Source organism: Natator depressus, chromosome 24, assembly GCF_965152275.1.
Source record: "Natator depressus isolate rNatDep1 chromosome 24, rNatDep2.hap1, whole genome shotgun sequence".
Lineage (NCBI taxonomy): Eukaryota > Metazoa > Chordata > Testudines > Cheloniidae > Natator > Natator depressus.
This window is the reverse complement of record NC_134257.1, coordinates 10208302-10235958: the sequence shown is the minus strand read 5'-3', so window position 1 is coordinate 10235958 and position 27657 is coordinate 10208302. Positions and strand designations below refer to the sequence as shown.

Below are 27657 nucleotides of genomic sequence, written 5' to 3'. Positions count from 1 at the left end.
AAAGCCAGCAGCTGTCCTTGGGCAACCTGAACACCGGGCAGGGAACAGTGCAGCCTGGAGGAACCCCAGCCAGAAGGGCTGCACCCAGAAAAGCAATGGCTGGGGAGCTGGCCTCCTGAGGGTGGGTGGCCTTGCTGGGCCACTGAGGGGAAATACGGGTGCAGTTGCCCTAAACCAGCCTCCCTGAGTGAAACCAGCTGAGCCAGCAAAAGCACGGATTTGCCAGTATAACAGCTTCTGTCACAGATCGTCCCCATACCCACAGGGCTGGCCAGGCCTGGCCTGGGTAAACTCAGGTCTTGAGTCTCGTCTGTCTCTGCTGGTGGCCAGGCGCTATCCCTTGCTGCTGTTACGATTATCATCACCATGCGCTTTTTACAGCTGCTTTTCATCCGTTGATCTCTAAGCTGGTCAATCTAGTCACCCGTTTTGCAGATGGAGAAACCGAGTCATGAAGATTTACCCAAGGGCGAAGCTGGGACTAGAACCCATGTCTCCTGCAGCTCAGCAGGCCACACTGCCTGCCTTAACAGCACCTCTGTAAGCCGAAGGGGAAAACTGGGTAGCTTTTCTTTGCAGTCCAAACGCCACCTGGGCCAAGCTCCGCCGGATGGGCGGGCTGAATGCTGGCAGAGCCTTCGCTGGGGCAAATGGGACTCAAACACTGACCTGGACAAATCTCCCAGCATCTGGTGCCTAATGAAAAAACAAAATGTCCTATCACCAAAGCTCAAAACCTCTATAACCCCCACCGCCCTCGATGTACTCCTCTTCCCCCCCACCTCCATTGCCTTCCCCCTGTCTGCAGGGAGATGGAAATTTGCCACTGATCCCTGGCGCTTTGTAATTATTTATTACATTATAACAGCTTCCCAGCCCCTACCCCAGCTGGCCTCCTGCTGCAAGGGATGGATGGAAAATAGGTCAGGGATAATGTTTGGCTTTCGGGGTGGGGGACAAAGCATTAGGGTGGGGGAAGGGAGGACTCAAAGGGTCTCTTCTTCTCGCTTGGGATTATGTTTATTCCCAGGGTCCTTTAACGACAGCACTTGGGCCCTGTGTGACGATCACTGAAACAGACAAAAAAAAGAGACTAAGAGCTCTGACTAGTAGCATTAGGGTAGCACCTAGTGGCCCTGACTGAGACTGGGGCCACACTGTGCTGGGTGCTGTGTGTGCATCTAGGAAGAGACCGACCCTGCCCCAGAGAGCTCACTATCGAAATAAACCAGCCAGACACAGAGTGTGTGTGTGCCTGTGGGGGGGAAACTGAGGCACAGAGAAGAAACACGACTTACCCAAAGTCACTCAGCAGCTCAGAGCCTGGCCTAGAGCCCAGATGTCCTGACTCTCCATCTCACGTCACAGCTACAAACTGACATCTATCATCTGTCGTGGCCGCAGCTGGGATCAGAAACAGTGCCACTACAGCGACTGTTCCCAGGGCACCTCCAGCGAGGCTGGAAGCTCCAGGAACTGCCCACCAGGGCCCATTCTCTTGATGTTCACTCCCATGTGTGGAAGTGCTTAGAAGTGAGTAGCGGGAGGGCGTGGCGCAGCAAGGTCTAGATAGCCAGAGCAGAGCTGGAGCAATCGGCTCTGGGGCTGGCCGGCCTGAGCACCCCATGCCACAGACAGAGCTGAATCCCCAGAGACTGTCAGGACCTAGGCAGCAGAGAAATCTGTGTTAAGGGGCCAACCCACATGGGTCACATAGTGGAGGAAAGTGGAGAAGGATTTCAGTGGGCCTGATTCTCCTTTACCCTGCTCCCTGGGCCTAATCCTCCATGGCCCTGCTTCTTGGGCCTGATCCTCCATGGCCCTCCTTCCTGGACCTGATCTTCCATGGCCCTGAGCCTTGTGCTCGATCCGCCATTGCCCTGTTCCCTGGGCCCAAGCTTCCATGGCCCTGATCCTTGTGCCCGATCCTCCATTGCTCTGCTCCCTGGGCCCGATCCTCCATGGCCCTGATCCTTGTGCTCGATCCTCCCTGGCCTGACTGGCACCTTGCACCATCATTTACAGCAGCACGAACCAAAACTGTCGCATTTCACATCCACTTTGCCCTGATGTAAGAGCCACACGCTGACTCGTGGCCAGGGAGTTTGCGGGGCTGTCTCGTAGCAGCAGCCGGCTGCCTTGCACAGACTGGGCTGTAATTAAGTCCCTTGTTTGCTGCTGCAGACTGAATGCCTGGCTCGAAACCCTGCTCTTCTCTGGAACGGGGCCTCCCTGCCTTCAAATAGCAGAGACAACTCTGTGTGCAGAGGCTTTATTTGGAGTGGCCTGCACCAGCCTGAGCTCAGGAATGTGGTCCCTGTTCCTTGCCATCCCAGGAGATCTGGTTCGTGCAGAGTAAAATCCAGACCCAGGCTGAGGTGGGAAAGAATCCAGCATGGAAACAACCGGGCTTGCTATTTATTGTGTGTATTTTTAGATCTGGCCACTGCAGACTTGCTACTTGAACTAGACACATTTAGCCTGCAAAGGCTTTTTTAACAGGGAGGGGAATTAACCTCTGGAGCAGCTCACCATGGGTTCATGGATTCCCCATCACCTGGAGTCACTGCATGCGTTTCCAAAAGATACGCTCTAGCTTACCCACCAGATATGGGCTGGATGCAGGAATCACTGGGCGAGGTTCTCTGGCCTGGGGTTATGCAAGAGGTCAGACTAGATCTCAGTGGTCCCTTCCGGCCAGAGCTCTATGAATAATCCCTAGAGAATCACTGATTTGGCAGAATTCTCCTCTTTCTCAGCTTGCAAATTATTTGTGATCAGTCCCTGATTTCCTACAATTCATTGGTTGTTCCCTGAAGGCTCCCACATCACTCACGCTTGGTTCATTGCTCTTTCAGCACAGCGGTTACAAACGTTCCATCCCCAAAGTGCCGGCTGTGTCGGTTTCATTTTGACTGGACACTCAGGTCACGTGATATCATTTCCAATATCCAATTTCCAGCACTCATATGGGACACTAATTAAGTGTGTGTCATGTATACCCCCATCTTCTGGGCCACATAAGAGGATAACAGCCTACCATTGGTGCTAGTTGATGGAGTTGCTCCATTAGCTCAAGAGTTAGAGGCTCCGGCACTCTTTATGATGAAGGCCACGGGGTCAGTTCTCTGCAATGACTCAAGGCGGAGTAGGGTCAGCTGTTGCTCAGCGAACAGTTCAGAACTGGCTCTCTGCAATTGCTCGCTGATGGTTGCTTAAAAACTGCTGGAATATTGATGGGATGGGAGCACCGCTGGGCACCGACATAGCCAGCTCCAGTGAGTTCAGCCCATATTCCCAAGGACTCAGCACCTGCATCCAGAGCTAGAGTGTCAGGAGAGTCATGCACCCAACATGGCGAGTGCTTGGGAAAATCAGACCCCTAATGTCTTTGGCCTGGGCCATGCAGGAGGTCAGACTAGAGGCTGCTAATGGTCCTTTCTGGCCTTAAAATCTATGAATCACAGGGCGGGATGTGTGTGTGTTAAATTAGAGGGAACTGTGTTTTCCTCCCCAGGCATGCTGATCCCCATGGGGTCCATGCTGGTGGGTCTGAAGGAGCAGGGTCATGTTCAGGCCTGCCCAAAGTCTGTTCCAGTCAAACCCATCGGTTGTTCCACGGCCAGCATCCCAGTGCCTTGGATTTTTCCATTTGTGCCTACGTTCTTTAGAAACCAACGTCTTTACCTCCCAGGTGACTGTATCCATCCAGGCCCTGGCACCAGCCACCAGGCAGCTCCCTGCAGTGGGAGCATCAGCCCAGAGCAGCAAGTGACATAGGTATCACAACAAAGCCACAACCCTTCCTTTGGGGGAGGGAGGGGGGCAGCTCGGGGAGAGGTAGGGCACAAGGAAAGCAGGGCAAAGAAACTTTACCGGCTGCCAGATTTAGAGAGTAATTTTGCTTGCTAATTAATTAACTGGCACACGGCACTTCCCCACTGATGGGGAAACAGCCCCTGAGACCAGAGCTGCCCTGGAAAGATTCCTCTGCTCGCCCAGATCTCACTCATGCCCGCTAGCAGAGCTGGGCTGGGAGCATTGCAATATCCTGTCATTGCCCTGGGATGCAGAGGAGAGATGCAGTGGCAGAGGATGCTCTGTATCACGGAGTATCACGGTGCCCTGTGGTATCATGCTCAGCAGGACATGCTACTGCTATCGCCAAAAAATAGCCAGGTGCTCGAATCATGCCTCCAGCAGCCCCAGTGTGCAAGGAGTCTGTGGTCTGGCCACGCCCACATGCCAACAGGCCACACCCCTTTGGAGATGTGACGCATGATAGCTGGGGCTCTCTTAGACTGAGTAGAGGTGCTGGGTGGGTATTCAGCCCTGTTCTTGAGTGGGTGTGTGGGAATGCCGGTGACCTGTCTCTCCTAAAACACCTGCTAGCCTAGCTATAGATTCAAACTGAACCCACCACTGAACTGCAGCCACCTCTGGGACAGAGCGTGGCAGCAGTTCAGCAGCCACATGGCACCCCTGCAGCAGAGTAGGACCTGAGGGAGAATTCTGCATGCAGCTGAACCTGGAAGGAGGGGGTTAGTCTGACTTGTCCAGAGACCAGGGCTAATCTCTGTGCTCCAGCCACAGATACCATGGGATCAGTAATGACAAGTGGTCCCAGGCCGTGCTTTCCCTTTTATTTGAGATGCAGCAAGCACCTCACCAGTGCAACCTAGTGAGCCCCCCACACCCCTCCCTGCAATGCAGCACCCCCAGCTGAGCCCCCCACACCTTTCCCTGAAACACAGCTCATCACACGCTGCAGCTGGCAAATTGGAGCCATCAGTCATCACGGAGGAGAAGAGATCTTCACCTCTGGAGTCATCAGCTTCCTGCAACACCTGAGTTTTCCTTGCAGGTCTCCCAGCCTGGTCCTAGCCAGCTTTGACCCAGCTTTGCTTTGGAGAGTCAGTGAGCTCCTGGCCCAAGCAGGGCACAACAGATACCTGACGGGAGAATCCTAAGGGCCAATCTTCCCTCGCAGCCCAGGATGTTCCCAGCATGTGCCAATTCTGGGGTTCCCATGGGGCTGGCCCTGCAGGCGCCGACTCTTGTCTGAAGCCACAGAAGAGCCCAGATGGAGCGAGCGGGCAGAGAACACGGCCCCTCGTTTAGTGTAAGGCTGAGGGCAGGCTCAGCTCGCGATTCCGGGGCTGGCAAGGCAGAATGAAATCCTGCTCTGTGCCCTTTGTGCCAGCGTTCCCTCTGGTACAGTGACATCTAGTGGCAGGGCCAGGCAGTGGCTAACATTCGAGGAAGAAGGGATTTGGAGTGAAAACTGGAACTGGTTGACTTTATTTTTTTGGTCTGAACAATGCCATATTCTGAAAGTTTTCTGTAGCCTACAGCAGTTGGGTAGCGTCTCTTTACAGAGGCCGGGAATTCTCTAGTGAGCAGCCTGCCTGGCTGCTACTGCGGAAGCCACTAAAACCTAACAGAGCAGCAGTGTATCCATACGCTAGGCCTTGTGGATTTATATACAGCTCGTAAAAACACGGTTATTTGGAAGCCAGCTATGTTCATGTCGTCTGGATTCTTAGTATCGTGTAAAGAGCAAAGACACAGCATTTGCAATGGACATTCCCCTCCGCCCCACCTCCAATTTTTCATTTTTTGTTCCACTTTCAGTTTCTGGGCTGATTTATTTTTTTTGTTTTTTCATCAGCACGTTGCGCTATTTGGTCTACTCACCTGGGAGGAGGTTTCCACCCTGCTCCACTCAAACAACGTTGGATTCTGCAAATAGAAAGTGTTCCTGCAGTGAAAAGCACCGACTCGGGGAACAACAACCACAACCAAGAATTTTATTTTTAAAAATCTGTCGAAAATTTGAAAGAGGCCAAATTGGTTCAGGTCAGTTCCAAAACCAAGAGGAGGAAAATGCATTCATGATTTTTGAAATGTCCACAAATGGCGGTGTAAAAACACAGCCCAAAAAGACAGCTCCTGCCCCAAAGTGCTTACAAGCTAATGGTATGGAGGCCCGTCCAAATACTCACAGATATTTAGGTGCCTAACTCCCATTGGTCTCAATGGAGGGTAGGCACCTAAACACCTGTGCCTTTGTCAGCAGCCTTTTAATAATCCTTTTGGTGGACAAACTGCTGCTGGAGTAGAATCCTTCCTTTGTTACTGATAATTTGTATAAAAGCCTCAATCCAGATCAGACCACCAGTGTGCGAGGATCTGTATGCACACAGAACCAAAAGGCAGTCCCTGCCCCGTGATGTGTCACAGTGCAGTGGCCGTATCATCAGAATTAAAGCTGGGATCTGCTTCTTCTTCCTTCTTCCTTTATGCCCCTTTCCCTGGTGGGGGTCGCGGCGGCAGCATGGAGAGTAGGGAGGCCCAAACCCCCTTTTCTTCCGCAGCATGTTCCAGCTCCTCCTGGGGAAGATTCACCAGCATTCCCAGGCCAGCCGGGAAATATAATCCCTCAGCGTGTCCTGGGTTGGCCTTGGGGCCTCCGCCCAGAGGGACATGCCCGGTAGAGTTCCAACAGAAGCCTCCTAGGGGGCATCCTTATCCGGTGCCCGAACCACCTCATCTGGTTCCTCTTGATCTGGAGGAGTAGCGGTTCTATTCCAAGGCCCGCCCGAATAGCCGAACTCCTCGCCCTATCTCGGAGAGTAAGCCCAGCCACCCGGCGGAGAAACCTCATTTCCTTATACCAGCAATCTCATCCTTTCAGTCATTACCCAAAGTTCATGACCATAGGTGAGGATGGGGACGCAGAGTGACCTGTAAACTGAGAGCTTCATCCAAGACCTCAGCTCCCGTGTTACCACCACGGATCGGTACAGCGCCCGCGTCGCCACCACCGCCCCAATCTGCCAATTGATCTCACGCTCACGCTTGTCATCACTCGTGAACAAGACCCCTAGATACTTGAACTCTTCCACTAAGGGCAGCTGCTCCCTGCTCACCTGGAGAGAGCAGTCTACTGTCTTCCAGGAGGGGACCATGACCTCTGATTTGGGGGTGCTGATTCTCATCCCAGCTGCTTTCACACTCAGCAGTGAGACGTTCGAGCGCATGTTGGAGATTGCAGTTTGAACAAGCAAGAAGGGGGTGAAGTCAAGTCAGGCCACCTATGTAACCTGGCTGGGCCCAGCCCGAAAAGGAGACAGGAACCCATCTTGTGGGCTCACTACCCGCGAGGTGAAAGGTGGGGGGTCAGGTGCGATGGCAGAATGGCAGCGGGAGGGACAGACTGGCCCTCCGCAATGGAAACAAATGCAGGGATCATTAGTAAACTATTGCTGGGGGGCGGGGGGGGGGGGAATTTGGACAAATGTATGCCACATTTTTCCTGCATGTGAAAAAAACCCACTAAGATTTGTGACATTTTTTCATAGTTTTTCTCTGAAAACTTCCCTCCAAAATTGTTTTGTTAGTTTCCATCACAAACCTATTTTGTTTGATACGTTGTCATGCTGACACCTTTCTGGATGAGACACTTTAGCCAAACACAGTTTATAAACTCAGTTTATAGGGCTCTAACCCAGGGGAATCTGGGTGAAATATGGCCTGTGATATACAGAAGGTCAGACCAGATGGTCTAATGGCCTCTTCTGGCCTTAACACTCAGTGGCTGTATGGATTATTTCTAATTGTCTCCAAATACATTTATGATTGGCCACTTTGCAACGCGTGGCGTTTTCTAAAAAAAGTGGGACTGCTCCTGAAATGGAGGGCGTGTCTGGAGAAATCACAGTTTTGGATCATGCATGTTATTGACTTTGGGCAGAAGCAGGAATTTATCCTAGCATGCTGCACAGGGCAAATTATATCCTACATTGTGCCATATCTGGTCTAACATTATCCCCACCATACAGATATTCATGAACAAAGCGGTTAGCCAGTACATATGCAGGGGAACCCAGATCTGATGGTTAAATACACGGACGGCATCGTGAACAATGATTACTGTCCTTCACCCAGACGGACCCAGAGAGTCGCCATTTTTGGATGGTTTTTTTCCCACTTGGCACACACAGAACGGATCTGTTCCCGCGGTGACTCCATTACTGGATGCTGAGGAAGTGGAATTTGGAAGCTTTTTCCAGGGCGTCTCTCTGTCTCATCCCCTTTCTAATCGCTCTTCCAGGCATGGAGTGTTAAAAGCCAGGCTCCCAGAACTGAGGACTGGAGTGCCTGATGTGAGATCTCTGCCGCCTCCCTGCTCTCTCACAAGCACTCTCAGCATCCGAGTGCCTGTAGCTACAGGGCAGATGCTACCACAGGTCAGTGCCACGTATCTCTCTTGCTCAGGTTAAAAGCTCCACTCTGTGGTGTTATTGGGAACTCTGCCCTCAGCCATGCAGGCCCCGAGTAAGACATATAAGCATGGGCTTAAGTGGTTTGCAGAATAGGGAGCTGAGAAGTTCCTCTTTTTTTCTCTGGCCATTTTACCAGGAAGATGTTAATTTCTCACTGGTTTGAGGTGCATCCATTTTTGGGTACCCACCATGGCACTGGTTTCCATGGGTGCAGCATCACTGGAATTCAGACCCTGGGTATCTCAAACTGGAGGCGCCCATAACTAGGGACCATTTTTGACAAAATGAGTCCCACTGCGATGAGAGACCTGTTCCCTAAACACACGTCTCCGAGGCATGGTCTGCTCCTTTGCCTCACGCTGACCCTGGCTCTTGAAATCCAGCATCCCCTTGATTTAAGTCCCTTTCATGGAGGAGAGGTCCATCAATGGCTATTAGCCAGGATGGGCAGGGATGGTGTCCCTAGCCTCCGTTTGCCAGAAGCTGGGAATGAGCAACAGGGGATGGATCACTTGACGATTACCTGTTCTGTTCATTCCCCCGGGGCACCTGGCACTGGCCACTGTCGGAAGGCAGGATACTGGGCTAGATGGACCTTTGGTCTGACCCAGTAGGGCCGTTCTTATGTTATGTTCTTTGTTTTTCAGTACACAGACCAAAAGTCCAGATCCTCAGCTGGGGCAAACAGCTCTGTTGAAGTCAGTGGACTCTAGGCTGGGAGCTGGCTTCTATTCCTGGCCTTGGGTGAATTGTTTCCCCACCTGCCCTTTCTCTTATCTATTGTGAGCTCTTGTGGGACTGCCTGTCACTAGGTGTGTATGTGTGTAGCACCTTGCACCATGGGTACCTGAGCTCAGGAGTGGTCCTCCAGCACTGCTGTAATATAGCAGATAATGGCGCAACTCTGATTTACACCAGTTGAGGATCTGGCCCAAAGCCTTGGAAGGCAGAGGGGAGACGGCATGTCCATTTCAAAACCTTTTTTATTAAAAGAAAGCAAGAGAGACAGCAAGCTCGGGAGCTTTGGGGGTGCTAGTGTGTCTGAGTGCGGGGGAGGGCAGGGCACTGGGGACGTTCTACAGGTCACCCGACATCATGCTGCCCGTAGCTGGTCCTGGTCTTTGCTGCAATTCTCCCTCATTTCCTTTTTATCCCTCTACCCTTCCCGTCCATGAGTTTAATCTTTGCATAAATCCCTCAACCTACTGAGTTACCCATCCCAAAGCCATGTTGACCACAGAGCTTGTCCTCACGGGTCCTTCTCCAGCTCATCTACCTACGTATTCAACTCCTTGACATTGCCCATCTATCTCTCCAGCTATGCAGATACACCAGCGCATAGCCCCCTTCCATCCACCCCACGGTCTGTGCACCCAGTCCCTCGCTCCTCTGTACACTTATTGAGCTGCTCCACCCTCTTCTGCTTGCATAGTCGTCTTTCTGCAAGGCCGTTCTTCCAACGCTTCATACCACGCACTCCTCTTCTGTTGTCCCGTTCACTCATCCATCTTGTTCTTTGCTCCATCCTTCCATCCCACCCGTTTGCTCCAAAATGACACACCATCCCATGCGTCTATACAATTGATGTCACTGCTATAAAAACCCTCCTCCTGCTCCTTCGCGGAGCGGGCCTCGTTCATTTATCTGTACAGCTATAAAATAGACATATGTGTATAAAGATCTGATTTATTACCTGCATATTCACCCCTCACACACCACTCCGTCACATCTGCAGAGTCACTACCACTACCCATTTTACCCTGTTTTATAGACCCAAATAACCGGGTACATCTGCCATCCATTTGTCTCCCCATTCACTCTTCTCTCTACCTCCTTCGCCAGCTATCACTCTTTCCTCCGTTGATCCCTCCTTCCCAAACACCTGTCGCTTCATGAGTCTCCTTCCTCTCATCCTTCTACCATCCCCCAATCTTCCATTCTGCACCCGAACACTTTGTCCTTGGCTGGCTCCGTCTCCCCACCGCTGAACCATCCCACTACACCTTGGACTCACTCTCCGAGTTGGCCAGGCTGCCGTTCCTCTCCTTATCCCCTGCTTCTTTCTCTGTCCCTTCCTCCACCTTCTCGTCCAGCCGGCTGGGGATGGACCAGTAGAGGTGGGCGTCCATGCGGGCCGTGGCCTCGGCCAGTTCCTTGGCGCTGCAGCTGGGCGTGGGCACCTCAAAGGTCTGGTGAAAGCTGTTGTAGTCCACCTCGTAGAAGCCATCCTCCAAGCTCAGCACTGACATGAAGCGATGTCCCCACAGCACCTCGTCCATCAGGTAGGAGCTCCGGGCCTGGCAGGTCATCCCTAGGGAAACAAGCGCAGCACTCATAAGGCAATAAGGCCTAGTCGGGAGGGCACTTGCCTAGGATACAGGAAACCAGCTTCTATTCCCAGCTCTGAGCTTCTGGACAGCCTTGGGCAAGGCACTTCCCCTCTCTGTGCCTCAATTTCTCCTACTAACCAGTGTCCATTTAGACGGTAAGGGTACGTCTACACTGCAACTAGACACCCAGGATTGGCCCATGCCAGCCGACTCTGGCTGCAGGGCTGTTTCAGTGCAGTGTAAACATTCAGGCCCTAGGACAGTGCGAACATCTACACTGCAATGAAACAGCCCCACAGCCGGAGCCCAAGTAAGGGCTCCTGTTGATCATTAGCTTTCCTCAGGGCTACAACGATCCATAAACCCCCTACAATTATAATGGCTAGTGACAGAAAGCAAAGCTGAGGACATTCTAATAATTATTCAGTGCATTGCAACAGAAGGGGCTAAAGCGAAGCGTCTCCACAAACCCAGCACATAGCACATGGGCACAAAGGTCTGGGTCTCCATCCGCCTGCAATTGGTGGTAGACAGACAGGTTCCTAGAGCTGCCTGCTCCTTTACTGAGTCTACTAAGCTTCTGACCACAGTGATATCATGTAGCAGTGAGTTCCACAGGCTAATTGTGCGTTGCATGGAAAAACATCACCAGTTTCAGTTCTGTTCCCTTGGAGTTGCATTGAGTGACATAGGGGGCCAGCAGAGGTCAGGGCATCCTTGGCAAACACCTGCTGTCTGCTGGACCAAGAGACAAGGAGGAGACAATCCTGGGGCAAACATTGGCCAGGAGGTGGGAAGTGCCCCCATTGCTGTTTACAACTGGTTTAGTTAGCACATGTTGAGTGGCACTCAGTGAACTCTGGCTTTGTCTTCACAGCAGGAAAGGGAGAGTTTTCCCACTGCTGTAGCTCTCTTGCTGGGAAATCAGGCTGGAGTCAAGACTCTGGAGTTTTTGCCATCGCTGAAGGAGGTCACACCTGGCTGGGGGAGCCTATAATGTTGACCCTACCTAGCTATATTGAAGTAAAAGCTACAGAGCCTTGTCTCCACTAGGGTTTCACAGTGAGAGAGCTAATTACGTACGTCAGTACGTTCGTTATCTCGCTGAAAGAACACGCCAGTTTTGGCAGTGAAGACATGGAGTTGATCTGGAATAGTTCATCTATTTTAAATTCGCACTCGACCTTATTCTGGGTTAATTTTCATGGGCAGACTGTAACATGATCAGTGGACTGGGAATCAGAGGGCCCATGTTCCTTGAAGGGGCTATTATTGAGGGGACTCTAGGGGAACAGGGCACTGGTGGAGTTTGGCTGAAAGCAACTCAGCCACATGGATACAGCAGTATATAGGATTTAATATATTTCCACGTGTTCACATGAGCCTGCATCCAGCTTCAGCCATTGCTAATGAAACACAGATAAACTCTCAGGCCTGGGTTACCCAGTTTTTGTCTTGGTATAAAGATGTTGGTTGGGGGGGGTGATTTTTTTACCCCTACACTTATGCTGGTACGACACAGTTAGGCTGTGGCTACATTAGGAGCGCTGTACTGGTCTAGGAACACCGGTATATTACACACACAACTCGCTTCTGGTGTGGAAAGAACAGGAGGACTTGTGGCACCTTGGAGACTAACAAATTTATTTGAGCATAAGCTTTCGTGAGCTACAGCTCACCGATGTAGTGAGCTGTAGCTCACGAAAGCTTATGCTCAAATAAATTGGTTAGTCTCTAAGGTGCCACAAGTCCTCCTGTTCTTTTTGCGAATACAGACTAACACGGCTGCTACTCTGAAACCTTCCGGTGTGGAGGTAACTGTATCCCCAAGAACAAGCTACAGCAGTAAAAGTTCAGTTTTGCTGGTCGAGCGGCTGCAGACTTCTGCCAGCACAGCTTTGCCGGTTAGGGATCCAGTGCTGGCAGAAGTCTGTGGTGGAGTGGTCTGATTGCTCACAGCTCAGTATGAAACTGAGAAAAGCCTGTTGAGAGTCTTTGGGTTACATTTAGAGGAGAGAGCGACAAGGGTGATGTCGTGGTGGGCATCTGCTACAGACCACCGGACCAGGGGGATGAGGTAGATGGGGCTTTCTTTGGACAACTAACAGAAGTTTCCAGATCACAGGCTCTGGTTCTCATGGGGGACTTCAATCATCCTGACATCTGCTGGGAGAGCAATACAGCGGTGCACAGACAATCCAGGAAGTTTTTGGAGAGTGTTGTGGACAACTTCCTGGTGCAAGTGCTGGAGGAACCAACTAGCGCCTCTTGACCTGCTGGTCACAAACCGGGAAGAATTGGTAGGGGAAGGAGAAGTGGGTGGCAACCTGGGCAGCAGTGACCATGAGATGGTCGAGTTCAGGATCCTGACAAAAGGAAGAAAGGAGAGCAGCAGAATACGGACCCTGGACTTCAGAAAAGCAGACTTTGACTCCCTCAGGGAACTGATGGGCAGGATCCCCTGGGAGGCTAATATGAGGGGGAAAGGAGTCCAGGAGAGCTGGCTGTATTTTAAAGAATCCTTATTGAGGGCGCAGGAACAAACCATCCCAATGTGCAGAAAGAACAAAAAATATGGCAGGCGACCAGCTTGGCTTAACAGAGAAATCTTCGGTGAGCTTAAACACAAAAAGGAAGCTTACAAGAAGTGGAAACTTGGGCAGATGACTAGGGAGGAGCATAAAAATATTGCTCGGGCTTGCAGAGGTGTAATCAGGAAGGCCAAAGCACAACTGGAGTTGCTGCTAGCAAGGGATGTGAAGGGTAACAAGAAGGGTTTCTACAGGTATGTTAGCAACAAGAAGGAGGTAAGGGAAAGTGTGGGACCCTTACTGAAAGGGGGAGGCAACCTAGTGACAGATGATGTGGAAAAGCTGAAGTACTCAATGTTTTTTTTGCCTCTGTCTTCACAGACAAGGTCAGCTCCCAGACTGCTGCACTGGGCAACACAGTATGGGGAGGAGGTGAGCAGCCCTCAGTGGTGAAAGAACAGGTTAAGGATTGTTTAGAAAAGCTGGACGTGCACAAGTCCATGGGTCCAGATCTAATGCATCCAAGGGTGCTGAGGGAGTTGATGGATGTGATTGCAGAGCCACTGGCCATTATCTTTGAAAACTTGTTGCGATCGGGGGAGGTCCCGGATGATTGGAAAAAGGCAAATATAGTGCCCATCTTTAAAACAGGGAAGAAGGAGAATCCAGGGAACTATAGGCCGGTCAGCCTCACCTCAGTCCCTGGAAAAATCATGGAGCAGGTCCTCAAGGAATCCATTTTGAAGCACTTGGAGGAGAGGAAGGTGATCAGGAACAATCAACATAGATTCACCAAGGGCAAGTCATGCCTGACCAACCTGATTGCCTTCTATGATGAGATAACTGGCCCTGTGGATATGGGGAAAGTGGTGGATGTGATATACCTTGACTTTAGCAAAGCTTTTGATATGGTCTCCTACAGTATTCTTGCCAGCAAGTTAAAAAAGTATGGATTGGATGAATGAACTATAAGGTGGATAGAAAGCTGGCTAGATCATCAGGCTCAACGGGTAGTGATCAACAGCTTGATGTCTAGCTGGCAGCTGGTATCAAGCGGAGTGCCCCAGGGGTCTGTCCTGGTGCCGGTTTTGTTCAACATCTTCATTAATGATCCAGATGATAGGAAGGATTACACCCTCAGCAAGTTCATGGATGACACTAAGCTGGGGGGAGAGGTAGATACGCTGGAGGGTAGGGATAGGGTCCAGGGTGACCTATTGGAGGACTGGGCCAAAAGAAATTTGACGCGGTTCAACAAGGACAAGTGCAGAGTGCTGCACTTATGATGGAAGAATCCCAGGCACCGCTACAGGCTGGGGACCGAATGGCTCGGCAGCAGTTCTGCAGAAAAGGACCTGGGGATTAAAGTGGACGAGAAGCTCGATATCAGTCACCAGTGTGCCCCCATTGCCAAGAAGGCTAGTGGCATATTGAGCTGTATTAGTAGGAGCATTGCCAGTAGATAGAGGGAAATGATTATTCCCCTCTATTCGGCACTGGTGAGTCCACATCTGGAGTATTGTGTCTAGTTTTGGGCCCCCCACTACAGAAAGGATGTGGAAAAATTGGAAAGAGTCCAACAGAAGGCAACAAAAATGATTAGGGGGCTGGGGCACATGGCTTACGAGGAGAGGCTGAGGGAACTGGTCTTATTTAGTCTCCAGAAGAGAAGAGTGAGGGGGGATTTGATAGCAGCCTTCAACTACCTAAAGCGGGTTCCAAAGAGGATGGAGCTTGGCTGTTCTCAGCGGTGGCAGATGACAGAACAAGAAGCAATGGTCTCAAGTTGCAGTGGGGGAGGTTTAGGTTGGATATTAGGAAAAACTATTTCACGAGGAGGGTGGTGAAGCACTGGAATGGGTTACCTAGGGAGGTGGTGGAAATCTCCATCCTTAGAGGTTTTAAGGCCCGGTTTGACAAAGCCCTGGCTGGGATGATTTAGTTGGTGTTGGTCCTGCTTTGAGCAGGGGGTTGGACTAGATGTCCTCCTGAGGTCTCTTCCAACCCTAATCTTCTATGATTCTATGACCTGGACTTAGAGTGGTATAAAGGTGCTTTATGATCTAAAGATGAAAAGTGCTATATAAAAGCTAGGTATTAATTATTTTACCAGCATAGCATTTTCACCTTCTCGTGTGGGAATAGTTTCACCAGGATAAGCACATTTATATCAATATAATGTGCCCACCCTCAGGGGATTGGGCTCCTAGCTGCATTTTAGGCACCTAAATACCTTTAAAAGTCCAATCCCTAGATACAGCAATGATGTAGGTAGGATAAGAAGTAGGACAGAATAGAATAGAATAGAACCCAAACTGCGAGGCCCTGCTGTGTTTCAGCTCAACTCCCATAGCAGGACTTAGGCTGCCTGGTTCTAGGACTCACCACAAATATCTGTGTCCTGGAATGAGCACTCGGGGAGAGTCCAGACCAGCCTGTGCAAATGTGTTAATCATCTTGAGTTAATTGACAATCAATTTACTTGAGCTATAATCTCTTCTGTAGCAGGACTTGCCTCCAGGGGGAAAAACTAAGGGGTGAATTTAAATGGGTATAACCTTCATATGGACACTTATCTCAGTATAAGCAGGGTCTTTTTCAGTTTAGCTTATGTCACCTGGGAAGGGGGTTAAAGATCAACCAAACAACAACCACTCTTGTACTGGAGTGCTGCATGGCCACTTGGTGAGGTACACCGGTATAACTCGAGGGGGTTTTAACTGTCCAGGTCCAATGATAGTGATATGACTGATAACGCTTTCCAGCGTAGACAAGCCCCCAGAGTGTTTGTGGAGACCCTGGGACTGGCTTTGGGTTTGTAATAAACCCTTTGGGAGGAGAGAAAAGATCTGTACAATCCTAGATTCTGAGCCCAGAAGGGACTAGCTTGACCTGCTGGAAAACTATAGAACTATAGTTAGGCTATAGTCAGGCTATAGAACTTGGCTGGATTAATTCCTAGTTGAACTAGAGTAAATCTATTACAAAAATATCCAGTCTTGATTTAGAAATTGCCAGTGATGGAGAATCCCCCACAGCACTTGGCACATTGTTCCAATGGGTAATTACCCTCCCTGCTCAAAATGTGCACCTAATCTCCTGCCTGAATGTATCTAGCTTCAGCTTCCAGCCATTACATCTTGTTATACCTTTGTCTGCTGGACTGAAGAGCCCATTATCAAATGTTTATTCCTCATGTAGGTACTTATAGACAGAGATCAAGTCACCCCTTAGTGTTCCCTTTGTTAAGATGAATAGATTGAGCTCCTAGAGCCTATGACCACAAGGCAGATTTTCTAATCCCTCAATCATCCTCTTGGCTCTTCTCTGAACCCTCTCCAATATATCAACATCCTTCTTGAATTGTGGGCAGCAGAGGTGATAGAACGGAAAGAGAAGTAGTGAGAGAAAAGAGAAACAACCAGTGGGTAATCGTGGAAGAGTCTGAAAGCAGAATGGGAGAAAGATAGTGAAAGAGTGAGAGAAAGTGAAATTGATCAAAAGGAGCGAAAAATAAGTGAGAGAAGAGAGAGTAAATGAGAGGGTGATAGTGAAAGAGGAGAATGGGGAGGGGGCTGTTTGGAACTGGAGGTTATGTTGCAGTGTGCACAGCATGTACTCAGCTAGTTGGCATGGCCCGGCGCTGCCATCCATTCCTCTTACACTTGCATTCACTCCAGCCATTCAGAGGGATTAGCCTTGTATAATCACGATCAATCAAAGCATTAAGCTTCAGCCTGGATAAAAGATACATGGATCCTAATTAATGCTGAAATCCCTGGGAGAGGGAGCCTGGCCCACCCTCTCGGAGGTCAGAGTGCAGGCTCCGTCGGGATGCAGAGAAGAGCTTGTTGGGGCCCAGACAAGGTGTAAGGAGTCGAAATTCCCATTGTGCTAGTGCCCCAATATGGGGCGGGGTGGGGAGGGAGTACATGGAAAGAAAAGATTATCAGCTTCCAAAATTAGGGCCAGAGAATCAGTGACACACTCAGTGCACATGACAGCAGGTGACCATGGTTTATGGGCTTCATGCCCATCCTGCTGGGGCACTGCCAGTACCATCCAATCCCAGGAACAACCCCCTGCCCGTCCCCCCTTACACTGGTTGCAGGGCACATAGGGAGAGGGCATCATAGCTCATCATGGAGCATCAGTGAAGTACCAGTGCCACCTACAGGTGCAAATGTGCCATGCACCCCTTTGTTTACAGCTCGCTTCTGCAACCATCTCCCCAGCCTAGCTGGTGTTTCCAATGCACCCGTCACCATAGTATCTGGGACCTCTTATATTTGGAGCAGAGGCTGCCCTTTGCCTGGTGACACTGCCCACTGGGAAGGGTCGAAATACAGGCTGCTGGTTTGCTTTCAAAGGGCAGATCAGAGCCTGGCCAGAGAGACAGATAATCCCTGGGAATGTAGTGTTCAGAAAGGATCCAGCTGCCGTGTGTCTGACTGCTCTTCCCCCCTCATTAGCAATAATAACTGAGTGCCCAGCTGGTGAATCATGCTCCCGCATGTGAAATTCAAATCCTGTACATATGCAATAGTCACTTCACCCACCAGCAACATGCAACCACCTCTGAGGCAGGGGCATCATTTCAGAAACATTCAGGGGTGGGGCCATGTTGTGTGTCAGCATATGGAACATGACATGTGATTATATTGTATCTGGCAAAGTCAGGGTGGGGAGTGGAAGAGATAATGGAATATACAGACCTATGAAAAGTCGGCGGGGGAGAACCAAGTTTCGGGGAGCAACTGTCCCCTTGCTCCATAGGAAATAACACCCTTACTCTGGGGCAGGAGTGGCTGTTTAACGGCTGCAGAATGATGCCATTCGACAGTCATGCTCATTGCATAGGCATACACAGCTCCTTTCATCTGGCTGGATCCCACCAGAGTGCACCAGTTACATCGTGCCCTCATGTCAGAGGGCACAGAGGCAGCATAGTCCATAGGATGGAGCAGAGACCTGGGACTCTGAAGATCCAGGTTCTGCTCCTAGCTCTATACTGTGTGACCTTGCACAAGCCCCTTCCCTGCTCTGTGCCTCAGTTTCCCCATCTGTAAATGGGGGGTAATGATGCAACCTGTTTTGAGCAGAAACTTCAGGGACAATTTTGTAGGATCGTTATGATGATGGTGCTGTAATGTCACTGTAACATCCAAGACTGGCCCCCTGGTCCGCTACGTGCTGTACCAAGAGGCAGTCCCTGCTGTGAAGACACTGCAAATAGACAAGATAGACACAGGACGGGAGGGGACTGAGAGGCACAGGCCTGCGCAAGGTCACACGCCATAGCTCGGGTCTCCTGATTCCCAGGGCAGGGAAGTGGCCTAACCACTCACCCACACTGCTTCTCTCGCAGCCTACCGCCTTTGTTCCATAAGAGTCCTGATGCAGCTGTAGCCTTGCCAGAAGGACCACAGGGCCGGAGAAGTCGGGGGCTGATCCCCAGTCAACCCTCCTACGAGGGAGGCACGTAGCTCTCCCCCAGGGGATGCATCTGCTCTTGACCTGCTCCTACCCTCGCTCAGAGCCAGCCAAGAGGCAGAATTCTCCACTGGTGACATGGGCCTGGGTTGCCGTGGTGACGAACGTTGCACTTAACGGCAGGGTTACATAACTCCCCGTGACGTGACGGGGCGAGGAACAGGTTTAAAAATAAAAGCTGCCGCTCCCATGTCCAGGAGCAAGGGACGAGGGGGAGAGAAGGGACAGGAAGGCCGTGAGCTCTGGGAAGATGGGGCCCTGGGGAGAATTTTTTCAACAAATCCCCAGGAGGCAGGATCCTGTCCTTCATCATCTCTGTGCTGCCCAGAGCACGGCAGCCAGGCTGGGCTGCGGCTGAGGCCATTGCTTGGTCTCCCCTCTTAGCCAAAGTGCCACTGGAAAATTTCCACAGAACGCCTGGGATTTGACACTATAAGAATGAGACCTAGCGCACTTCTCTAGCGCATCTCCTCTGTCGCTTTCAGAGCAGCTCAGGATCCTTGTCCCCCTTTCGCAGCTGGGCAAACTAAGGCAGAGGGGTGACGTGAGCTGCCCAAAGTCATCCAGCCAGCCAGTGACAGAGGCCGAGAGAGTTCCCGGGTTTCCTGAGTCGCTGTCCAGTGCTCTGTCCGCTAGAACACATTGCCGGCCATTTTGGCTGTTTCCATCAGTGTTTAGATGGCTGGGGCATGGTCTCTGGGTTAGAGTTTAGAGACCTGGATTCTAGTCCTACTGACTCACTGGGTCGCTTCAGGCAAATCTCTTCCCCTCACTGTGCCTCAGTTTCCACACCAGTATCCTGGTGAGACTACTACCTCATTGTGTCTGCCTTGTCTAGTCAGACTGTGAGCATTTCCAGACAGGGACTGTACCCAGCGCTTAATTTGTAATGAAAGAAGTCCCAGGGCTCAAGCAATTAGGTGCGGGGGGCTCAAGCAATTTTTTTACTTTTATAACTGACATGGGAAGCCCAGAGGTGCCGGGGCTCTGAACTGCCAAGCCTAGAGTTGCCAGGGCTCAGCCCTGGCACAAATTAAGCACGGACTGTGTCTCATTATGCGTCTGTGAAGCACCCTCCACAATAGGACCCTGATCTTGGTTAGAGTTTGTGCAGTGTCAAACCCAATGTGGCCCCAATCTCAGTCGGGGTCTGTGCTGCACCTGGCATAATGGGCACCTGATCTCGGTGGGGCTCTATGCCACACTTGGCACAATGGGGACCCTGATCTCAGCTGGGGTCTGTGCAATTCCTGGGGCAATGGGAGCCCTGATCTTAGTTGGGTCTCTGCAGTGCCCAGCCCAATTCGGGGGGTCCTGAGCTCAGACAGGGTCTGGGTAGTGCCCAGCACAATGGGGCCCTGACTTCATTTGGTGCCTCTATGTGCCACTGCAATACAAATCACAATTCGCTACCTACTTCATAGCAGTTCTGTGAGGATTAACAAACGTCTGAAAAGTGCTTTGAACATACAACCCCCATATTGAAATGCAAAGCCCAGCAGTTCTCAAACTGTGTTCTGGGAAGGCCGCGTGGTCTGTGGGCAGATGGCTGGGCACAAGGTGCTGGCTGCTGTAACACTTGCTCCGGATGCTAGATTGCGCCAACAGACAGCTAGAATAAAACCTGTGCCCGCTCTGTATCTCTCCCAGAACGCCACGGCTCTGAGATTCACAAAAGGAGGGCCCAGGGGCTGCTGTCGCTATGGACCTGCAAAAGGAAAGGTTGCAGCACTCCCCGGCTATCTGCCGCTGCTTATCTGGCCCCATCATGGCAGACCCTGAGTGCCTCACAAACCTCAATGAAGGTAGCCTCACATCACCCATGGGGGGCAGCATTATTAGCCCGGCTTTAAAGGGTAGTGTGGTCGAGTGAATAAAGCACTGACCTGGCGCTCAGGAGACCTGGGTTTTAGTCCCATCTCTGCCACTGACCTGCTGCATGACCTTGGGCAAGTCATTTCCACTCTTGGTGCCTTGGGTTCTTTGCCTGTCTAGTCTAAACCAGGAACTGTTTTGGGGGCAGGGACTGCCTCTATGTGTCTGTGCAGCATCCGGCATGATGGTGCCATGACCTTAGTGGGGCTTCTAGGCACTACCCTACTATAAATAATAATCGTCACAGTGTGACAGATGGGGAATCTGAGGTGCAGCAAGGTCAGGGTTTACATTTTTGAAAGGGAGAAGTGATCTGGAGGGGGAGGGGGCTGAATTCGTGACAGGAGCTGGATTTTCAGTTGCGGGGGGGTCAGCACTCAAAGCCATTAGTCACAGCTGAAAACTAAGACCCATGTGTCTTTAAGGGTCACGCAGGGAGTCTGTGGTAGCCCCAGAAATTGAATCCCGATCCTCCGAGCCTCTGTCCAGTGCCTTAACCACACAGCCACTGCCACACAAAGAGCCCTCTTCACTACAGAGCACGTCCTGTTCGATTAAATCGATCAGCGGCCAATGGAACTGGTGCGTAACAGCGAAGAGAACAGCTAGCTAGCACAGAAGTGCCCGCTTCAGAGCAGAAGACCTCCAGCACCCTGAGCAGCACAGATTTCATTTACACAAAGGCTCCAGGTCATTAACAGGGAATAAATGACGCATTCCCACCACCAGCTTCTGTCAATGGTGTGATGGTTTATTGCCTGTACTTGACGTGAAGCTTCAGAATAAAGGAGAATTGTTTTTAACCTCTTCAGAGTAATGGTGATTCATTCCCTACTGATTGAATAAAACAGGAATTGCTGTTTATTTAATGATCTTCTCTTAGGGTTCCTATTTCTTCCAGCTGCCCTTTTTTTTTCTTTTTCGTTTTTAATTAACTAACTCAAATGCACCCAATATATTATTATTTGGATAAAGGTAGTGCTTACAGACCATAACCAAGATCAGACTGAGAGTGGGGCCCCATTGTGCCAGGCGCTGCACACAGTCCTTCCCTGAAATCAGTGCCCCATCATGCCAGGCACTGCACAGACATACAGGGATAGACAGTTCCTGCCTGAAAGAGCTCACAGTGTAAATTCCCATTTTACAGCTGGGGAACCTGATGCCCAGTGAGAGAACATGACCAACCCAAAAATCAAAGGGAGTAAGTGGCAGAGCCAGAACTGAACCCAGATCACACAGCTCTGAGCCAGTGCCTTGTACCCATGATCTGTGTAAGCATTTTACCTCTACCTTCATGGGTTATCAGAGGGTTTTGTACCAGTGGCCTGGATCCCACTTTTAGCACTGCAGCACAGATTTCTCTCAACCTCTTGAGCAAAAGGAATAATTCCATTAGCTGTCAGGAGTAGTAGGTTGTTATCCTTTAAGTGGCTCTGTTGCTGCCATTGCTATATGGATGAGATGTGACCAGGAATGAGGCAGGAGGTGAGCTCCAGGGGAGATCAGGAGTGAGGCTGACAGAGATGGCAGAGCATCAGACAACCACAGGCTTCTTTGGAGTTGGATCACAAAGAGGCTACATATGTGGGGAGGAAACCAGACAGCATGGGGAGGAATGTAATAGGCTGGTACACTCCCTGCTGTGGATCCAGCTGGGGAATGGCAAGTGAGCTTTCTCAACTCACTGAGGCTAGGAGGCACTGCCTGCCCAGAAACAAGACAAATAGGAGCAGGCTGTCTGGGGAGGGAGCACCTAGGGTGTGGGCTGAGCAGTCCTGAGGTAGAATCCCAGGTGAGCCCAGCCTGGGGAAAAGTCTTGGTCTGGATTCCTACTGGGAAAAAAGGACACACCCCGCCCCTGTAAGTGATGTGTTCTGACCCAGTGCAGCTGCTCAGGGGTGCAAGTGGAGCAGCCACATGCTCACCTCCCAAGTTAAATGCTGCCCAAGACCTGGATTGGATCCAGCCTGGGCCAAGGAGGAACTCACTCTGAACCTTGTCCCTAAACTGGGCTGGGAAAGTGTGAACCTAGGATAGGCTCAAAACCTGGACTGGAGTTTGTGTGAGACTAGAACGGACTCAGTCCAAATATGGTCCCAAAACTGAACAAGAACTAGTGAGAGTCTGGATTAGGCCCAAATCTGGACTAGATCCAGGGCAAGACTGGGGCAGATTCAAGGTAAACCCTGTCCCCAAACCAGCATTAGCCTGGGTTAGGCCCAAAACCCATCCTGGTCCAGTATGATCCTGGGGGACCCCAGGCAAAACATCTTACCTGTGGCCTCCACCATCCCTTCCAAAATGACGACAATCTCAAACTCGTCCTTCGCCAGCTGCTCCCTGGAGACCTCCCAGAAGGGGCTGTGCTCATTGATCTCGTGGCTGATGATGAGGGGCGAGACCAGGAAGAGGCGGTCGTCGCCCGTCTCGAAGCCCACGTTGATGTCTGTCTGGTTGAGGGGGATAAACTCCCCTTCCTGGGTCTGCTTGGATTTGATCAGCTTGGCCCGGATGGAGGCCTCCACAATGTGGGAGCTGCGCAGGTCCCCAACCCGGAACATGAGGCACAGGTGGTCGTCGCGCAGCGAGACCACGGCGTGGGAGGAGAAGACGAGGGTCTCGGCCCGCTTGTTGGGCTGGGAGATCTTGACGAACATGCAGCCCACCATGAAGGCGTTGACCATGGAGCCCAGGATGGCCTGCAGCAACAAGAGGATGATGCCTTCAGGACACTTGTCTGTAATGACCCGGTGACCATAGCCAATGGTGGTCTCCGTCTCGATGGAGAAGAGGAAGGCCGAGACGAACCCATTGAGGTTGTTGACACAGGGCGTCCAGGTGTGGTCCTCCAGGTGGTCCAGGTCGCCACGGCAATAGGCAATGAACCACCAGATGAGGCCAAAGAAGAGCCAGGTGATGGCATAGGCCAGGGTGAAGACCAACAGGCTGAAGCGCCACTTGAGGTCCACCAGGGTGGTGAAGATGTCCGTGAGGTAGCGGTAGGTCTCCCGCACGTTGCCGTGCTGCACGTTGCACTTGCCGCCCTTCTCCACATACCGCTGGCGCCTTTTCTTCTTCTCGGCCTTCTCCCGCTCGTTATCCCTGCGGAGCCGCGCTGAGGCCTTGGACGGGCGGGAGCAGAGCGGGGGCTTTGCCTCACTCACCGGAGTCTCGGGGATGGTGGAGAAGCCAGAGTTCTCCTTCGCCATCTTAGCACCCTGGAGGCTAGCTGCCCCGGCCAAGCTCCTTAGAGTCTGAGGGAGCAAGCAGGACACTGGGGATAAATAGATGCACCCCCCACTTTCCCAGTAAGGACACTTAACTCTTATAGCGCCGAGGACCTACAGACCCACCTCCAGTGCTCCCTCTACCCCCCACTATGGTGTCCCAGCTCTTCGATCAACTCTTGATTATCTCCCTGGTGACCCCTCACTCCCCTTACTCCTCAGGCTTTCCCTCAACTCCTGATTGCTCCCCTGGTGCTCCCCAACTTCCCTGAACCCCAGACCCAACCCTGACTGCCCCCCAGCAGCTCCCCAACTCCCCTCAACCCCCCAGACCCAACCCCAACTCCTGATTGCTCTCCTGGATGTTCCCCAACTCTCCTCAACCATCCCAAATCCTACTCCAACTCCTGACTGCCCCCCAGTGACCCTCAACTCCCCTCAACCCCATCCCCCCCCGAACCCAACCCCAACTCCAGACTTCCCTCCTGCAATCCCCAACTCCTCTAAACCCCCTCAGGCTTACCCCCCAACTCCTGATTGCCTTCCTGGTGCCCCCTGACTCCCCTCAACCCCAGACCTACCCCTAACCCCTGATTGCCCCCAGTGACTCCAACTCCGCATAACTACCCTTCCAGGTCCACCCCCAATTCCTGATTATCTCCATGGTGCCCCCCACTCCCCATAGCCCCCTAAATCCCTCCCAACTTCTGATCTTGCCTTCTAGCCCCCACTCAAAATACAGCCCCTCAGAGCCCCAACCTGGCTCCCGCTCCCCTTCCATGGGTCTGGCTTCCTGACAGCTCCCTTCCCTGAGCTGCCCCCACACTTGCCCTGTGCCACCCCTCCTGGGCTATGGGCTGCCAGCATGGCTCAGTGGTAAGGGCCCCAGGCTCTGCCACTGATTGGCTGCCTGGCCTTGGGCAAAGTCCCTGTGCCTCAGTTTCCCCCTCCCTCTGTGCAACGGAGGGTGATAGCACTCATCCTGCTGCTCAGGGCACTCTGGGGTAGAGGGAGGAGTGAACAGAACAGAGACATTTAGGGATGATTTAGTTGGGGATTGGTCCTGCTTTGAGCAGGGGGTTGGACTAGATGACCTCCTGAGGTCCCTTCCAACCCTGATATTCTATGATTCTATGATTAGCAGAGCCTTGACGGGAGGGAATAAGCCAGTGGCCATCCCCACCTGCCCCTCCCCAGCGCCCGTGGCTGAGCTGGCTAACGTACTCGGGAGCTCACCAGGGGGCAGCCGGCACTGCAGCAGAATTGGCATTGTTCAGCATGCAGACTAGCAGGGGGTGGGGTTCCATCCTAGGATCCTCTAGCGCTGTCTGGGTTTCTGCACAGCAGAGGTACACGTCATTTATCCAGTTACCCCACCTCACTTCTGAAGGGCTGGGGCAAGGCTGATCTCCTCTCGGACTGGGGGAGAGCATCTCCAGGGCCCCTGGAGTCCTGCTTCCTGGAGCACCCTCTGCAGAGCTCAGACAAGGGGGGTCATTTATCACAGTAGTTTCTGCGATGTGGATACGGATCAAAATAAAACTCTGACGTGAAGAGGCTCCAGTGCATGGCGCCTCCCATCACTGAGCTCTGGGGACGGAACTGAGACCTACAAACTCATTGCACTGAGCCCATGGAGCAGCCGTGAGGCTCAGCTGACTTTCAGTCATTAGAGAGCACGTAAACCACTGACTGAAACTGCTTTGGAGTGTGTCCACTGGGATTAGGCCCAAAATTTAGATATTGTAAAGTGGGGGAAATGAGTTTTAATGAGCTAGATTTTGGGGATCCAGTTTTTAGTCTCTTCACAGGCAAAACTCCTGTTAAGCTACAGTGATTTAAAAAAAAAAAAAACCTTGCATCAGAACTGGACCAAAACTTCAGGATTTAGCTCAGCACAAACAGAAATGTGAGATCCTCATCTGGGAGTCTGTGTCCAGTTTTGGGCCCCACACTACAAGAAGGATGTGGAAAAATTGGAAAGCGTCCAGCAGAGGGCAACAAAAATGATTAGGGGACTGGAACACATGACTTATGAGGAGAGGCTGAGGGAACTGGGATTGTTTAGTATGCAGAAGAGAAGAATGAGGTGTGATTTGATGGCTGCTTTCAACTACCTGAAAGGGGGTTCCAAAGAGGATGGCTCTAGACTGTTCTCAGTGGTAGCAGATGACAGAACGAGGAGTAATGGTCTCAAGTTGCAGTGGGGGAGGTTTAGGTTGGATATTAGGAAAAACGTTTTCACGAGGAGGGTGGTGAAGCACTGGAATGTGTTACCTAGGGAGGTGGTGGAATCTCCTTCCTTAGAAGTTTTTAAGGTCAGGCTTGACAAAGCCCTGGCTGGGATGGTTTAGTTGGGGGTTGGTCCTGCTTTGAGCAGGGGGTTGGACTAGATGACTTCCTGAGGCCCCTTCCAACCCTGATATTCTATGATTCTATGATCCCGAGCACAGCATCTCTAGGCTGGTGTGCCACAGAACCAGGATGTGCAACTGACCAGAAAGACAACCGTGAAACTGACTAGGATGCCCTCAGCTGAATGACCTGCAGAAAATCAACCAAACAGCATCCACAGCGAACAGTGAATGGGAGTGTTCACAAGCGGTATGGCCTTGACTCTCCCCGGCCCTGCATACTGATGAGCTGATGATGTTTTACATACAGTTTGCACAGGTGTAATAATAACACCTAATTCTTACATAGTGCTTTTCTCCAGTAGTCTCAAGGCACTTTACAGAAGAGGTCAGTATCATTATCCTCATTTTACAGGTGGGGAAACTGAGACAAAGGGAGGCCAAGTGGCTTGCCCAAGATCACTGAGCAAGCCAGTGACAAAGCCAGGAATAAAGCAAATATCTTCAGAGTGTCCGTCTAGAGCTCTGTCCACTAGCCACGCTGGGTGCAAGGGAGGGGAGAATTAAGACCTTTCTGTTTTAATAACCGCAAATGTCAGTAACACAGTGGTGAGGTTTGGGCCCCTCTGAACTGCTGCTTAGCAACCCCCACAATTGCTCCCTGCAACACACTGATTCCCCAATGTTGCTACACAGCATCCCTCCCCCGTGCCTTCCCCCTGCTGTCTGCAGCACAATGTCCCCGCTCACTGCACTGGGATCAGCAGGGGATCAGAGGGGAGGGTGCCCCCTACTGTATCACCAGCACCAATTCCTGCAGTTCCTGAGTTCTTCCAGCGGTCTCCCCTCCACACAGTGACAAGGCTGCTTAGCTGGAGAACTAACCAGGCTACAACTGGAGGGATCTTTGCAGGGTCTTGCAAGCCTCACTGAATGAGCCTCTTCATATGCCTGAGTGGAGGAAGCTGAAGACTGGGAGGGGCCTGGGCAAAGCCCAAGTAGCTGGGCTACACAGGTGAGGAGGTTGTCAGCTGCACATCCAGGTCCAGAGCCCTCCCATCACACCCCACCCCATCCCAATCACAGCTCAGGCACCCTCCCTGTCTCTCCTCACCAGCTGAGTGCCTCATCGGAGAGATGAGCTGCAGCTGGACTCCCTTCAACCCGCAGGGAGCTAAGAGCAGCGGTGGGAGGGGGTGGGGAGAAGGGAGGATGACAACCTCTCTGCAGGGAGGGAGGCCTGGAGATCTCAACCCTCTGACAAGGACCCAGGCTACTCGATTGCAGGCACCGCTAGGCTGCATGGTTGGAGTGAGCCATGGTCACAAACAGCCAGGGGCCACTAGCTGGCTGTGAGTCTGTCCTCCCAGCCCCCCCTCTCCTCAGCGTGAGCTCAGGGGTGTTCTTCACTGGCCATCCTCTGGAGAGGGGGCTTCCCTCAGGAGAGGTGCATGCTGAGCAGATGCACCCCCACTTCCCTCCCTGCTAACATCTCCCACCTGACTGAAGTCAATTCAGCCTTGCCTGGACCCAGAGCTCACACCTGGAGCCACCTT

The 27657-nt window shown here is 51.7% G+C and overlaps 1 protein-coding gene across 2 annotated transcripts in view; it reads right to left on the bottom strand.

Moving 5' to 3' along the window:
• Nucleotides 1-235: 235 nt before the first annotated feature.
• Nucleotides 236-27657, bottom strand: part of KCNJ9 (potassium inwardly rectifying channel subfamily J member 9) — a 33430-nt gene continuing 6008 nt past the window's right edge. Inside the window, exons 2-4 of one of the 2 annotated variants that reach the window (XM_074938250.1) lie at nt 22796-23774; nt 10303-10599; nt 236-696 (exon numbers count right to left, since the gene is read on the bottom strand). In XM_074938250.1, the coding sequence (XP_074794351.1) occupies nt 527-696; nt 10303-10599; nt 22796-23729 (1401 nt within the window). In that variant the 5' untranslated portion in view covers nt 23730-23774 and the 3' untranslated portion in view covers nt 236-526. Of the gene's footprint in view, nt 697-9298; nt 9941-10302; nt 10600-22795; nt 23775-27657 lie in introns of those variants that run through there. The other variant, XM_074938251.1, reaches the window with a different exon arrangement.